The 16,565-nt window shown below is 37.6% G+C and overlaps 1 protein-coding gene across 7 annotated transcripts in view; it reads left to right on the forward strand.

The window, feature by feature from the left end:
* Positions 1-16,565, forward strand: part of LOC143776623 (protocadherin alpha-C2-like) — a 513,355-nt gene that overhangs the window by 173,597 nt on the left and 323,193 nt on the right. For 2 of the 7 annotated variants that reach the window (XM_077266144.1, XM_077266155.1), the window contains exon 1: positions 3,253-5,739. The exons of the other annotated variants lie outside the window; for them this stretch is intronic. In XM_077266144.1, the coding sequence (XP_077122259.1) occupies positions 3,373-5,739 (2,367 nt within the window). In that variant the 5' untranslated portion in view covers positions 3,253-3,372. Of the gene's footprint in view, positions 1-3,252; positions 5,740-16,565 lie in introns of those variants that run through there. 7 annotated transcript variants of the gene reach the window in all.

The raw sequence follows: 16,565 nt of genomic DNA on the forward strand, positions 1-16,565 counted from the left end.
ACTAATCACTACAAGCTACTGGGCAATACGATGACAGTTTGCAATTTTCCACAGCTGCTTGTTTCATGGAGTCAAATATCTTTACTACACCTGTAGATACATTCCCAAATGGGTATAATTTCCAAAATGGGGTCACTTTAGGAGGGATTAGGCTCTAATAGCCCTTGTATGTGGAGTCTGCAAGTTATTTTAAGAAAATCTGCGCTCCAGGAGGTAAATAGCGCTCCGTCCCTCCCTGTTCATTTCAACAACCATTCACTATGGCTGTCTTTCCTTTAGCACATTTTTTGAATTGGGTGTATTTTCTCACTAAATTGTTATGTTAGCTTCCCTTCTACTTCTATGGCATCAGGTGCAATTTCTAGGATCTTGGTATTCTGACACACACGGCATGCTGTCTCCTTAAGGTGTTTCCATGATCCTTCATTGCTTGATTCGATCCATGCATAGGGTAACCTACTAAGTAAATTGAGTCAAAATTACTGTGCCCTATTGCATGATGTGCACATTTTGCATCATTTTTTATTATTTTGGTGACACATTACCATGGTTATTGTTCTTAGCTCATGAGACATACCATTGAATTGGGTGGCTATTAGTCGTATGGGAGTTGGCCATATGTCCTATTTCTGTGCAAAGATTATTTCAGCTACTGTTGGCTTTATTTCCCTTTTCCCAGATTCACACCATGTGCACATGTACTTTGATTACATATTGAGCTAACTTTATTTGTCAACATTGTCAATCTTAGTGTCATTCAGTTTAGTCTATTGGCACCAGTATCTAATATCAGCTACTGTACTTACATAGTGTATTGCCATCTATCTATCTATGGTTGTTTTATTATTATGCATACATGGGTGTGACCATTTTGCATGTTTTGTGGTTTTAAATGATTTTAGATTTCCTTGTTCTGTCCATTTGTGTCAATAAAGCATACTTTCATTGAATATCCAGGTGTGCACATATTATATGTATAGGCCTTATCTTCTCTCTCCTTGATATTCCCTTCATATACATGATGTGGCAGCGTCATACTCGTTATGTTCATGATTTATGTTGATAGATAGTGCACCCAACCCTTATTCATACAAGTATTTCTACATTCAGCAGAAATTGTAGGACAAATTTTGGTGCCATTTTTATCCATTTTCCAGTTTGAAAATGTAAAATCTGAGGCTAAAACAAAATTGTGATGTTAAAAATGTAGTTTTTTTCCACTGACCAATGGTATAACATTCTTTGACATATCTGCGGTGTCAATATGATTCCTTCACCTCTAAATTCAGTGAGAGGTGTAGTTTGTAAAATGGGGTCACTTATGTGGGGTTCTGCTTCTCTGGTACCTCAGGGGCTTTACCAATGTGACATAGCACCCTCAAACCAGTTCAGCAAAATCTGAACTCCAATATGGCTCTTCTTTCTTTCTGAGCTTTGCAATGTGCATCAAAAGTAGTATTGAACCACATATGGGGTATCGGTCTACCCTGGAGAAATAGCACACAAAAAATGTGGGGTCCATTTTTCCCTGCTATCATTGTGAAAATGAAAAGAATTGGGCTAAAAGAACATTTTTTCACAGATCAATGTAAAATTCTGTGAAGCACCTGTGGGTTCAAGGTACTGTAATCACCACACATCTAGATAAGTTTCTTGAGGGGTCTAGTTTCCAAAATAGGGTCACTTGTGGGGGATTTACACTATTTAGGCACATCAGGGGCTCTCCAAATGATACATGACATCTAATAATTCTAGCAAATTTTGCATTCAAAAAGAAAAATGGTGCTCCTTTGCTTACGAGCCCTGCCGTGCACCCAAACAGTAATTTTCCTCCACATATTGGGTATCAGCGTACTCTGGAGAAATTTCGCAACAAATTGTATGGTGCATTTTCTCCTGTTACCCTTGTGAAAAAAAAAGATGGGGCTAAAAAAAATTTTTGTTGGGAAAATTTATTTTTTTTTATTTTCACGGCACAACATTATAAACTTCTGTGAAGCACCAGGGGGTTCAATGTGCTCAACAGACTTCTAGATAAGTTCCTCAAGATGTTTAGCTTCCAAAATGGGTCACTTGTAGGGGGTTGCCAATCTTTCGGCTCATCAGGGGCTTTCCAAACACAACATGTCTTCCGCTATTGATTCCAGCAACGTTTGAATTCAAAAAGTTAAATGGTGCTCCATCGCTTCTGAGCCCTGCCGTGTACCCAAACAATAGTTTTTTCCCACATGCAGGGTGTCAGCATGCTCACGAAAAAATTCACAACAAATTTTGGGGTCCATTCTCTCCTGTTACTCTTGTGAAAATAAATCAATTTGGATCTAAATTAAAATGTTTGTGAAAAAAGTTAAATGTTCATTTTTTCCTTCCACATTCCATTAATTCATGTAAAGCATCTAAATGGTTAAATAAATTTATTGAATGTGGTTTTGAGCACCTTGAAGAGTGCAGTTTTTTGATTGGTCTAAATTTTGGGCATTCTCTGTCAAATAGGCCCTTCAAATACACTTCAATGTGATGTGGTCTCATAACAAAAGATTTTGTAAATTTTGTTGTAAAAATTAGAAATGGTTGGTCAACTTGTATCCCTTTTAACTTCCTAATAAAAAAATAGTGTTTATAAAATTGTTCTGTTGTAAAGTAGACATGCGGGAAATGTTATTTACTATCTTTTTTCAATACATAGATCTCTGATATAATGGCATAAAATGTAAAAGGTTGAAAATTGCAACATTTTCTAAACTTTTGCCAATTTTCCGATATTTTCACAAATAAAGACAAGTTATATTGAACACATTTTACCACTTTCATGAAGTACAATATGTCAAGGGAAAATATTATAATCCCTAGAATCCGTTAAAGCATTTCAGAGTTATTATCTCATAAATTGAAACTGGTTAAAAGTGAAAAATTTAGCATTATGGAGGTAAATAGAAATGAAAAACAAAATTAAATCTATTAGTTCAATAGAAAAATAATCAAAACTTGGCTAATGCAAGATGGAATCTTTCATTGTTGGGTAAACTATCAATTACTCCTGTATAAAATGTCTTTGCTTTTTATGTTTTTTGACAATGCTGTATTATGAACATCAAATATAAACAATGTGTTCAAATTATTTCTAAAACAAAAAAAGAAAAAAATACAGATGTACCTGACATGCATCCTAAAAATTGAGCACTAGATGGCATTCCTCACCAACTAATAGCAGGAAGGAAAGAGGAAATGCATTTCTCCATCGTTAAATGAAATTCTTGCAGCAGGGATTCCGGCCATGACAGAATTTTTTTCCCATTTTCTTCAAGCTTCCATCAGCTTTAGTGCCTTTATTACTGGACAAATCATCACTTCTACCTTCACTGATTTTAAGAAATGCTGAATCAGAGACAGGATTATCAGGCACGGAGAACGCTGGTCCATTTCTTTTTGTTACAAATATCGTGGGATGTGGTCCTGAGTCAGCTGCATTATATCATCCCTGAGGAATCCAAGCATGGCACCTTTGTCGGGAGAATTGCTCAGGATCTTGGACTGGATATAGGTGAGATTAATTCAAGAATGTTACATATTGTCTCTAGAGATGAGAAGGAATATTTCCAGGTTAATCTGCAGAATGGAATCCTGTTTGTTAAAGAGACAATAGACAGAGAAGTGCTGTGTCCAAATACACCCTTCTGTATAATTCCTCTGCAGGTTATTGTAGATAAGCCTGTGCAGATGTATCGTGTAGATGTAGAAATAGAAGATATCAATGACAATAGTCCGGTGTTCTCCTCTAGTGTGACTAATCTTGTCATATCAGAAGTAAAACATGCAGGATCTCGTTTCCCATTGAAAATAGCTTCAGATCCAGATCTTGGAACAAATTCTATCACCAACTATGAGCTCAGTGCAAGTGATTATTTTGCTTTGGATTTCCAAAAATATATTAATCAAATCAAATCATTGGAGCTTGTGCTGAAAAAAAATTTAGACAGAGAAAAGCAGTCTGTTCACAATCTCTCCCTAACAGCTTATGATGGAGGGAAACCAAGACTAAGTGGCACCACACGTATTGTTGTTACTGTGGAAGACTTTAATGATAATGCTCCTGTGTTTGATCAGCCATTTTACCAATGCAGTGTTAATGAAAATGCTGCAGAAGGAACTTTAGTGTTTAAGCTGAATGCTACTGATCTGGATGTTGGGAAAAATGGAGAAATACTATATGATTTTAGCCATATGGTGTCAGGAGAGGCAAAGGAAGCATTCATGTTAGACAAATACACAGGAGAAATAAGAGTAAAGGGTAAGCTGGATTTTGAAACTGTTAGTATGTATGAAATCCAGGTTGAAGCTACTGACAATGGAGATGTTCCACATTTTGGACATTGCAAAGTTCTGGTGACTGTTGTAGATGTCAATGACAACCCTCCTGAGATGATAGTGACCTCATTATCAGTTCCTGTTCCTGAAAATTCTCCTCAGGGGACAACAGTTGCCATAATCAGTGTCCATGATAAAGATTCAGGGTCAAATGGAAAAGTGCACTGCTACATTTCTGAACCTTCTCCATTTAAGGTAAATCCAGCTTTCATGAGTGACTTTTCTTTGACTGTGAATGGACTGTTGGATAGAGAAGTGAAAGATCAATATGAAGTTACAATTACTGCAAAAGATGAAGGTTCTCCATCGCTGTCTACCTCAAAAACTCTGAAGATTGATATAAGTGATGCCAATGACAACGCTCCAAGATTTGTCCAGTCAGTAGACACAATATTCATTAAAGAGAACAATCCACCAGGGTCTCATATATATACAGCATCAGCCTCTGACCCAGATATTGGGCAGAATTCATTTATTTCTTACTCAATTAAGGAGCGCACAATTGATGGAATTCCTATTTCTTCCTACATTTCCATTAATCCAGAGAATGGGAAGGTTTTTGCTTTAGTTTCATTTGACCATGAACAGATTTCCTTTTTCCAGTGTCACATAAAAGCCACTGACGCTGGTCTACAAGCCCTCAGCTCCAACCTTACTCTAAACATATTTATTGAGGATATTAATGATAATGCTCCTACATTCACCCCACTTCACTCTGAAATAACAATCAAAGCTTCAAAGTCAGCAGAACCTGGACACCTGATAACGAAAGTGAAGGCCGTAGATCTGGATTCTGGATACAACGCTTGGACATTTTACAAACTAAAGGATTTTGGAGGAGCAGGAAAATCTCCATTTACCATTGCACATCAAACTGGAGAAATTACTTTAAAACGGTCATTTACAGATTCAGATAATGATGAGTACAGATTGCATGTAGTAGCCCAGGATCATGGTGAACCAGTCATGATGACAGAGACACAAATTGTCATATCTGTGGTGGAGTCTGGAGAAGAATTGAAGTTTGATAATCAAGAGACAAAGCGAATTGGTGATGAATTTTCTGATGCAAATGTTTACTTGGTTGTTGCAATCTGTGTCATATCAAGTATTTTTCTTATTACTCTGATTGTGTTCACTGTGTTAAGATGGCAAAAATACCGAGATGAGGTCAATGAGCTAAAAGAAAACTACAGAATCTGCTCCAACACTGGAGGGAGCTGGATGTATTCCCAACACACTCAGTATAACATCAGTTCCAATTCATTTAGACCTAAAAGTGACTTAATAGTTTTCACGCCGAATAACTGTCAGACACCAGGGAATGAAGAGCAAGTCACTCCACAAGCTGTCTTATTGAACTCCTCTTATAAGGTAAGATTGATGATATAAAATAATTTTAGTTTTATAAGAAAAAAATATTTGGCTTTCTAAAAAAATTTATGTATCTTTGTAGTTTTAATGCTCAAAATGTATTATATTTTAAAACTATCTAAAAAGAAAATAAAGATAAAAGAACTGTATATAAAAGCCTTTATGACTGAACACATGCAAAGTTGGATGCTGTTGAAGCTTATTGTGCTTATTCTTATTTTAGAAAGAAAAGGGCACAATACTGACCCCTGTGGCATCCTATTGTTAACCTTATCAGAGTGTGCACCAATAGTGACACTCTCTCTTTTCTGTCATTGAACTTGTTGATAACCCAATTACCAATGCTTTCTCCTAGTCCCACTGTTTACATTTTATTTACAAAGATTCTTTGTGGCACCATGTTTAATGTCTTTTACAATACCAGATACACATTATCCACAGCTTTACCCAGGTCCAGCCTGGAACTTGCCTCATCAGAGAAGCTGATCAGTTTAGTTTGACAGGTCTAATGCCTTATAAATTAATGGCTATGAGGTTATTTTTATCTAGATGCTACAGGATAGCATTTATTAAAAAAATGATTTTGTCAACTATTGAGTTGGACATTGACAATTTTGCCCTGTGACAGTTCTGTTTTACAAATCCTTTTATTATGGAACAATTAACTGTTACAAATAATGGTCTGTCTATCACATTACTTAATTTCTTGACTACTCAGGAGTGTCTAACATCTGGACCTAGTAATATGCCTAGTTTAGTGTTTTTGAGATGTTGCCGTACTTCCTGCTCGGTTAGTCAGGTGACAATTAAAAGAGAATTTTTGTTTTACCTAAGTAAAAATGTAATTTATTATTGGATTTTCTGGAGTAAATATTGTAGAGAAGAAGTCATTTGTTAGATTGGCCTTTCCCACATCCTCTTCCTCCATTTTACTCAGATTATGTTGAGTGGTCCAACACTCTCATTTTTTAATCTCTTACTGTTTTTGTAGCTAAAATTTATTTTTAAAATAATCTCACTTTTTATTTTAGCAGTGAGTCTTTTTGTCTCAGTCATTAGGACCTTTTTGAGCACATTTTAATTTTCTATTTATACTTTGTACATTTTTAATGTCTAGTAATTATCCCTTTGTATTAATTTTCTAAACATTATTTTTTTGTCCTTTATTATGCTTTTACTGTTCTATTTAATCATAATGACTTTCTCCCCTTTCTAACTTGCTTATTCTTATAAGGTATATATTGTGCACAGTTCTTATTCAGGATACATATAAAATTGTATAAATTGCTTTGTGTATATTTATTTTTGAGGACATCATCATAGTTTATTGTATTTAAATAGTCCCTTTGCCAATGATAATTATCCTTGCTTAAGTTTAGTGGACCTATCAAATCTATTTTTTTTTTTTAGTGGCAATGTGCACCAGACCACTGAGTCCCTCCCAGTAATTTATAAACCCTATCAGCAATGTTGAATTTGAGCATCTGGAAGACAATATGATGTTTAAAGGTCAAGACCTTTGTCTCAGATTCAAAGTCAGTATGAGGCGGTCATGTAGGAGTGCTGAGGAGGAAGCCCAGGGGATAGCTGAAAACCTCCAAATTAGGATAGAAGCAGGATATGGTAATGAAAATTGGTCACAGGAGCGCTGAAAGGAGACTCTGACACAGGATAGAGTTTAGCCACAACGCGTTTCAATGGAAGTACCTTCTTCATCAGGTGATGAAGACGGTACTTCCATCGAAACGCGTTGTGGCTAAACTCTATCCTGTGTCAGAGTCTCCTTTAAGCACTCCTGTTACTGATTTTCATTACCGTATCCTTTGTCTCAGGTTGTCTTATATGTTTAAATAAAAATTCAATCAGCCCACTACCTGCGAATATCAGACCAGACGCATACTTTTATTCTCCTCCTTACTTGAGCAGATATTTCCATGACTTTCATTGGACGTCTTGCTGTAGTAATGCTACTACTGTACTAGTATGCCTGTCATCTGTCAACTTAGCTAACTTGTTGAGGTGTACCAAATCAGGACTAGACTCTGTAACACATTTGTGTTTGCCCCAACTATCACCCAGTTAGCTGAGTCATTATCCTGCAACTCCATGCTCATCTTCCATATCTACCCCAGCAAGCACCTGTTGCGTAATAAATTCCTTTCCTTGCTTTCAATGGATCTCAGTATTGCAAGCTGGCTGATCATTTAGATCTGGTACCTGGACTTTTGAATGTACACATACACAGATATTACACAGAAATATGCACCCTAAAACATCTGTGTAGATTGCGTAGATGCGACAAAATGTACACTGGAAGGTATTGTTAATAATGGAGCATATTTCACTAATAAGAATAATGCAAATATCAAGAAGGAATTTATATGATATAATCAGTGACTATAAGTCATTCCATTCTAAAATCTCCTAATCCAAAATCACTGAATCTCAAATTACATGGTTAAGAATAAAGTACACTTTGGAGCTAAGCACGAGCAATTCACTGCTCTGTTTTACAAAATTAAAATAAAGAGAAATAGTCAGTCGGTATGATTATCTTTAAAGAAGCACTCCTAAGAAAGGTTTTTATTCCCTATGCCTGTCTAAATAGGTGTGTAGTGAAAGTGCAATAATATACTTACTGATCACAATCTTTCCCGGTTCCACCACGACTCCTCACTCACATGACAAAAATTCTGACTTACCAAAGACTGGGGTTTATAAGCCAGAAGTTACTTTTACAATGTAAGTCTTTGGAGCCTTGTTCTGACACATTATAGACTTACTTTGTAAAAGTGATTTCCAGTTCATACATAAACCCTAGTGCAATCCATGAATTTGGAATTGCAGTCACATGAGGAGGACCACAGTGACTTTGCTAACTGGAGAAGATGGTGATAGATAAGTATATTATTGCAGTTATTTCACATCAAATACACATTTATATATTAGGGATTAAAATATTTTTTGGACTGCTTCTTTAAGTAAAACCAATAAGATTATGATATGGAATATGATGAAATTCCTTTGTTTTCATACAAAAATCAATAGGTGCTCCATGTGCCACTATAGGTACCCTTCCAAGGTAAAATATTGGGAAATTCTATATTCTCCCTTAGAAAATTATTTTTTAAGCCAATTCATTTTTACAAGGTTTTTGCTATTCTGGCATTTTATTAGATCTCTTCACATGAAAAATTAGCATAATATATGAATACAGAACTTTTACTGGGACCTCATAACCAAAAATATGGTAGTGTTTTACATGTAGTTGAACAAGAAGTATGTGCCAAAATGAAACAAAAGTCAATTATTATTCAATTTCCTGTTCTCAAAATTATATGAAAAAAGTACAAAATTAAGTTGTTTTTTTCTTAGTCAGAGACAGATGTAACCATAGAAACAAATTTGCAGAAAATGGTCACTTCTCTCAATCCTGCCTCACTGACATAACATTTTTTTCATATGGAAAAGTGGATAAGTGTTTTGACATTAATGGAAACTATTGCTATTTTCATCCAAAAAAGATCTAGATATATTTTTTTAACAAAAAAGGATAAAAGAAGTTGCGTTGCCTTCTATTATCTTTGTCCTAATTAATTAGCTTTATTTTAGCAAAAAAGCAGTTGGTCTTTGATAATGTTGTAACATTTTATGGGTAGCTTGCAGAAATTTTTCAAGCAATGCTTGCAGTAGAAGCTCCTCTGGGTAGCCATATTCTATCATATTCTTTTTTTGTTTTGTGGCTATTATCGCCAAAATTTTTGTCCTCCTGATATATTGCAATCATCATATTACATGGCACTGTATACAATTACTCATTTTTAAAAATTTTCCTCTTGGTCTATGACATCTCGTAAATTAAAAACAGACTGGCTGACTCTTTCAAAGCTCTACATAGAATCAGGAAGTCTTTTTTTCTCTGCAAGACTCATCACTGTAAGGCTATGTGCCCACGTTGCAGAAATGCTGCTTAAATGTCAACAGCATTTACGCAACTTCCTGCCGCGGGTAAAACACATGCGGAATTCGCATGCGTTTTCCCACAAAACACAAGTGTTTTGCAAGTGTTTTTAGCTTGCAGAATGCTTGCGCTTTTCCAAGCAATTTGAAGCATTGCTTGGAAAAGTGATTGACAGGTTTGTCATACTTGTCAAGCATAGTGCTTAACAAGTGTGACCAACTTTTTACTATTGATGCTGCCTATGCAGCTGATAAAAAACAGATTCTCCATCAAAACATGTTGTGGTTTAACCCCATCTCAGGTCTGTGTCTCTTTCCTGCACTCCAAAGACCATTTTCCTTTGTCTCATTGCTCCTATACTCCATTTGGAGGTTCTCAGCTGGAGCTGCAGTAGAGGACCGACATTATGTCCACCCCTGGGCTGCTTCCTAAGCGCTCCGCATGATCTCTCATCACTGACCCTCATTTGACTGTGTGTAAGGCATCATGAAATCTGTGGATTACCAAAGGATTTGGGGTTTCAATGTAGTGCCCAGTGTCAGAAACTGGGTGTTATGGTCTGATCTGGTTGGAGTAGTGATATTGCAACCACTAGGGGCAGCACCGGGAGGTAGTATAGTCTGGAATAGCCAAGGAGTTGGTACACAGGAACAGCAAATGTAGTTTGAAGGAATAAGCAGGAATCGTAGTCAAGGAAGCCAGAGGTATTTTACAAGAAGCAGCAGTATCGTTTGAGGGAATAACATGAATCATAGTCAAAGAAGCCAGAGGTTGTTTACCAGGATCAGCAGTGTCATTTGCAGGAATAAGCAGGAATCGTAGTCGGGAAAGCCAGATGTCATTTACCAGGAGCAGCTGTATCGTTTGAGGGAATAGCAGGTGAAGAGGAGCTTGACTAAAGGCGGGTAGCTCAATAATCACACAAGGAAATGAGAGCAAGGCCAGGTTTAAATAGGGTGTGCAATCAGGATGAGCTAATCAGGAACTCTGGGTGGTAACCAACAGGAGACTCAGGGAGGAGACATCAACAACAACATAGGTACAAGTATTTGGATTAGCACAGAACTGTCCAGCGAGCTGAATAGCTCAGAAGGAAGAGCTGCCATTTGGTGTACAGGAGCTGCTAGGTTCGAATCGTGACAGTACTTTCCTCCTTCCATGATGGCCTCTGGACATCTCAAGAGCTGGCTTCTCTGGATGTCTCAGATGAAAAGCTTTTGTAAACCTGGGTGCAAGGACATTGCTCTCAGGCTCCTATGAATTATCTTCTAGTCCGTAACCCCTTCATAGTAACAAATATTATAGTCTCCCTCTAAATTTTCCATAGTCCAGAATTTCATCCACGATGTATTCTTCTTTGCCTTGGACTTTTTCTGATGGAGGCGGTGGCTGAGTTCTTCCTGGAAATCGGTTATTTTTGAATAGCTTGAGCAAGGACACATGGAACACAAGGTGAATTTTCAGGCTGCTAGGAAGTTTTAAACAGAAAGCAACATGGTTAATTTGTGCAGAAATTTGAAAAGGTCCTATGAATTTTTGACACAATCTAGAAGACGGTACGTTTGTCTTTAGATTTTTGGTAGAAGGCCAAACCTTGTCACCAACCTACAGGGTATGAGGGGCTTTGCGACGTTTATCTGTTGTTTCTTTATAATCTTCTTGGGTCTTTTGTAACATTTCAGTTAGTTCTTTTTGATCTTTCTGCAACTGTACGTCTGTTTGTAACAACAGGAACTGAGGTATTGAATGGAAGATTAGGAATAAATACTGGATGCAAGCCATAGTTATCAAAAAATGGGCTTTGAGATGTAGGACTGTGTTTGGAGTTATTATAGGAAAATTCTGCTGTTGGTAGATAATCCCCCTAGTCATCCTGTAGGTTAGAAATAAAACAGTGCAGGTATTGTTCAAGGGTTTGGTTAGTTATTTCAGTCTGTCCATTGGATTATGGGTGGAAGGCAGTAGACAAATTGACAGTATCTCCTAACGCTGTACAGACAGTTTTCCAAAATCTTGATGTAAACTGAACACCTCTATCAGAAATGACATTGTCAGGAATTCCATGCCGTCTGAATGCATCTTTGACCACTAATTCAGTGGTTTGTTCAGTGGTAGGAATTCCTTTAGCAGGAATAAAATGGGCCATCTTTGTAAGCCAATTCATCACAAAAGGATAATAGTCATTTGTGTTAAGGGAGGAAGATCCACAATGAAATCCATTGAGATTGATCCCCAGGGCCTAGATGGAACTGAAAGAGGTTTAAGGAGTCCCAGAGGAGAAGATTGTGACGTCTTGTTCCATGCACATGTCAAACAGGAAGAAACGTATTTTCTCACATCCTTCCTACAATTAGGCCACCAAAAAGAACAGATTAGCAGTTCTTGCATTTTCGTTACTCCAGGGTGTCCTACAAGTTAAGAATCATGGACACGTTTGATTACTTAAAGTCAAGCAGATTCGGGGTCATATATTTGGTGGTTCTGCATCCAAAATCCCTCCTCAAAGGAAAGATCAATGTCTTTAGAAGGATGGTTAAGAAAGATGTCAGTTTGACATCCCTCTTTAATTTTCGTCAAAAATTCTTTGGGGTCCAGTATTTCCAAAACATTTTTTGGACGTAGAATGGTACAGTTAGTGCTAGATCTCTCCTGACATCCAGGTTCAACAAAAATCCTGGACAGAGCATCAGCCTTGCCATTTCTTTAACCAGGCAGATAAGAAATTATAAAATTTAACCTTGAGAAAAATAAGGCCTAACGTGCTTGTCTTGCAGACAACCTCTTATCTGTACAGATAAATTCTAAACTTTTAGGCTAAGTTCACACGTTGCAGAATTGCCGCGGAAATTTCCGCGGCAATTCTGCGCCTCCTGCCACGGGTATATCGCATGCAGAATTAGCATGCATATAGCCGCAGAAAACTAGCGTTTTGCAAGCATAATTAGCTTGCAGAATGCTAGAGTTTTCCAAGCGATCAGTAGCATCACTTGGAAAACTGACTGACAGGTTGGTCACACTTGTCAAACATAGTGTTTGACAAGTGTGACCAACTTTTTACTATAGATACAGCCTATGCAGCATCTATAGTAAAAGATCGAATGTTTAAAAATAATAAAAAAAATAAAAAACATGGTTATACTCACCTGCAGACCTCAGCGGCGTCCGTTCCTATAGCTGGAGTGCAGTGAAGGGCCTGCGATGACATCACTGTCTTGTGATTGGTCGCGTGAGTCACATGAGCGGTCACGCGACCAATCACAAGACAGTGACGTCATCACAGGTCCTGAACCACATCATCTATAGGAACGGAAGAGAGATCATGCACCGGAGAGGCAGGAACACTTCGGGGGCAATCAGAGGGTGAGTATAGGACTATTTTTTATTTTAATTCTTTATTTTTTACCAATTATATGGTGCCCAGTCCGTGGAGGAGAGTCTCCTCTCCTCCACCCTGGGTACCAACCGCACATGATCTGCTTGCTTCCCGCATGGTGTGCACAGCCCCGTGCGGGAAGTAAGCAGATCAATGCACTCCTATGGGTGCAGAATCGCCGCGATTCCACAATTTTAATGAACATGCTGCGTTATTTTCTGGAATGCGATTCCGCTCAGGAAAAAAATGCAGCATGTGCACAAAAAATGCGGAATGCATTCTATTACATAGGATGCTTAATGTAAGCGTTTTTTTTTGCGGTTTTATAGTGTTTTTATAGCAAAAAACCACGAAAAAAACGCGAAAAATATGCTACGTGTGCACACAGCCTTATAGTCAGTAAGAACAGTCACCGGGTGATTGGTCCCTTTCAAAAGATGTCTCAATTCAGAGAAGGCAACTTTAATGGCTAACAGTTCCTTATTCCCAATGTCATAGTTCTTTTCAGAAGCTGACATGGTGTGAGAAAGAAATGCACATGGATGAAGCTGCATTTTGTCTCCAACTCGCTGTGATAAAATGGCTCTCACTGGAGTGCCTGAGGTGTCTAGTTCAACAACAAATGGCAGTTCAGGTTTTGGATGGACAAGTAATAGCGCGGAAGTAAAAGGTATCTTTAGTTTTTAAAAAGCCATTTGTGCCTCTGGAGACCATAAAAAACACTCTGATTTTCTTCTTGAGTGTATTAGTTGGTAAGATTATTTTCAAAAAGTTTTAAATGAATCTTCTGTAGAAATTTTCAAATCCTAAATGCTGAACGTCTTTTAAATTTCTTGAGGTAGGCCTGTCAACTACCACACTGATTTTACTGGGACTCATGGTCAGAACTTCTGGGGAGATAATATATCCCAGAAATTGAGTTCTGGTTTGCTTGAATTCACATTTTTTGAGTTTGATATAGAGATGGTTTTCTAGTAGATGTTACAGGACTAATTGGACATGTCTGTGATGCTCCTCCAGGGTATCTGAAAATATAAGAATGTTATCATGATAAACAACAACAAATTGATCCAAAAAGTGTCTTAAAAAACAAAATTAGTGAAGTTATAAAAGGTGGCAGAAGCATTGCTAAGGCTGAAAGGCACAACCAGATATTCAAAATGTCCATATCTAGTTCTGAAGGCAGTTTTCCACTTATCTCCTGGGCGGATTCGTATGAGATTATAAACCTCTCTTAGATTGAGTTTGGTAAAAAGTTTGGCAGAATGTAGTCTCTCCAGCAACTCAGGGATTAAGGATTCTTAATAATAATTTTATTGATTTCTCTATAATCAATATACGGCAGCAGAGTTGAGTCCTTCTTTTCTACAAAAAACAAGGGTGCTCCAGCCAGCGAAGAAGAAGGTTGAATAAAGCCTTTCTCAAAATTTTCATCTAGGTATTCCTTTAGTACTTTAAATTCTGGCTCAAACATTATAAATTCGTCCAACTGGAATGGATGCTCCAAGAAGCAATTCAATGGAACAGTCATAAGGACGATGAGGAAGCAGTTGATCAGCTTTCTTCTTACTGCAGACCTCACTGAACTGTTGGTACTGAGGTGATCCATCCACAGTGTCCATCTCGATGAACATGGATTTTGTACTATTTGCAATGTTATTTTCAAGTGTGAATTGTAAGTCCATGAAATTCCCTCCTGCTCCAGAATTTAACATGGCAGAGTATTGAATTTTTGGCTCCCAATTATGACCTTTATGGGAACGACAAAATGAGATGATGGTGATTGCTCTTTGCCTTTATTTTGCATTATGGATGAAATGGTCTGCAGAACAGGGTATGGCTATTCATAGAGGTCTAAATCACTTTCAGTCTTAGCATTTGTGAAGGCTATTGTCCTTTTATCAGGACAGTTGATGGCCAAATGTCCAGTGCCCCCACAATAGAGACATAGATTCTCTGTACGCCATCTCTCCTTCTCTACTGCAGAGAGAGGTTTACGGATTACATCAATTTGCATAGGTTTAGGAACACTTTCCTTTTCCTATTGGCTTTTTAATGCTTATTGAGTAAAGGAGTATTTAGAGGTGTTTCCAAAGACTCGCAGTCTTTTTTTTCTTCAGTGAGAATTTGATCAATTAGGATGCATAGCTGAATAAAGTCTTCTAAATTATCAGGGGTCTCAAGTTCATCTTTTATTAGCTCTGATAATTCTTGGCTAAATTGACTCCTCTGAACAGCCAAATTCCATGTGGAGTCTGCGAACCAGCAGCAGAACTCGGAGGTATATTCAGTTACAGAGAGCTGTAGGTTTGGCAATTTGGTCTCAGCTGTAGCACAGTGATATGGGTCATCCAACACTATGTCTATGCGTCTACCTTTGTAAGCAGCTGAGTTAGACAACCCCACGCAATATATACAGTATATATACAGTGGGGCAAAAAAGTATTGAGTCAGTCAGCAATAGTGCAAGTTCCACCACTTAAAAAGATGAGAGGCGTCTGTAATTTACATCATAGGTAGACCTCAACTATGGGAGACAAACTGAGAAAAAAAATCCAGAAAATCACATTGTCTGTTTTTTTAACATTTTATTTGCATATTATGGTGGAAAATAAGTATTTGGTCAGAAACAAAATTTCATCTCAATACTTTGTAATACAGGTCCTTCTCAAAAAATTTGCATATAGTGTAAAATTTCATTATTTACCATAATGTAATGATTACAATTAAACTTTCATATATTATAGATTCATTATCCACCAACTGAAATTTGTCAGGTCTTTTATTGTTTTAATACTGATGATTTTGGCATACAACTCCTGATAACCCAAAAAACCTGTCTCAATAAATTAGCATATTTCACCCGTCCAATCAAATAAAAGTGTTTTTTAATAACAAACAAAAAAACCATCAAATAATAATGTTCAGTTATGCACTCAATACTTGGTCGGGAATCCTTTGGCAGAAATGACTGCTTCAATGCGGCGTGGCATGGAGGCAATCAGCCTGTGACACTGCTGAGATGTTATGGAGGCCCAGGATGCTTCAATAGCGGCCTTAAGCTCATCCAGAGTGTTGGGTCTTGCGTCTCTCAACTTTCTCTTCACAATATCCCACAGATTCTCTATAGGGTTCAGGTCAGGAGAGTTGGCAGGCCAATTGAACACAGTAATACCATGGTCAGTAAACCATTTACCAGTGGTTTTGGCACTGTGAGCAGGTGCCAGGTCGTGCTGAAAAATGAAATCTTCATCTCCATAAAGCATTTCAGCCGATGGAAGCATGAAGTGCTCCAAAATCTCCTGATAGCTAGCTGCATTGACCCTGCCCTTGATGAAACACAGTGGACCAACACCAGCAGCTGACATGGCACCCCACACCATCACTGACTGTGGGTACTTGACACTGGACTTCAGGCATTTTGGCATTTCCTTCTCCCCAGTCTTCCTCCAGACTCTGGCACCTTGATTTCCGAATGACATGCAAAATTTA

The sequence above is a fragment of the Ranitomeya variabilis genome, chromosome 5 (assembly GCF_051348905.1).
Source record: "Ranitomeya variabilis isolate aRanVar5 chromosome 5, aRanVar5.hap1, whole genome shotgun sequence".
NCBI classification, from domain to species: Eukaryota; Metazoa; Chordata; class Amphibia; order Anura; family Dendrobatidae; genus Ranitomeya; species Ranitomeya variabilis.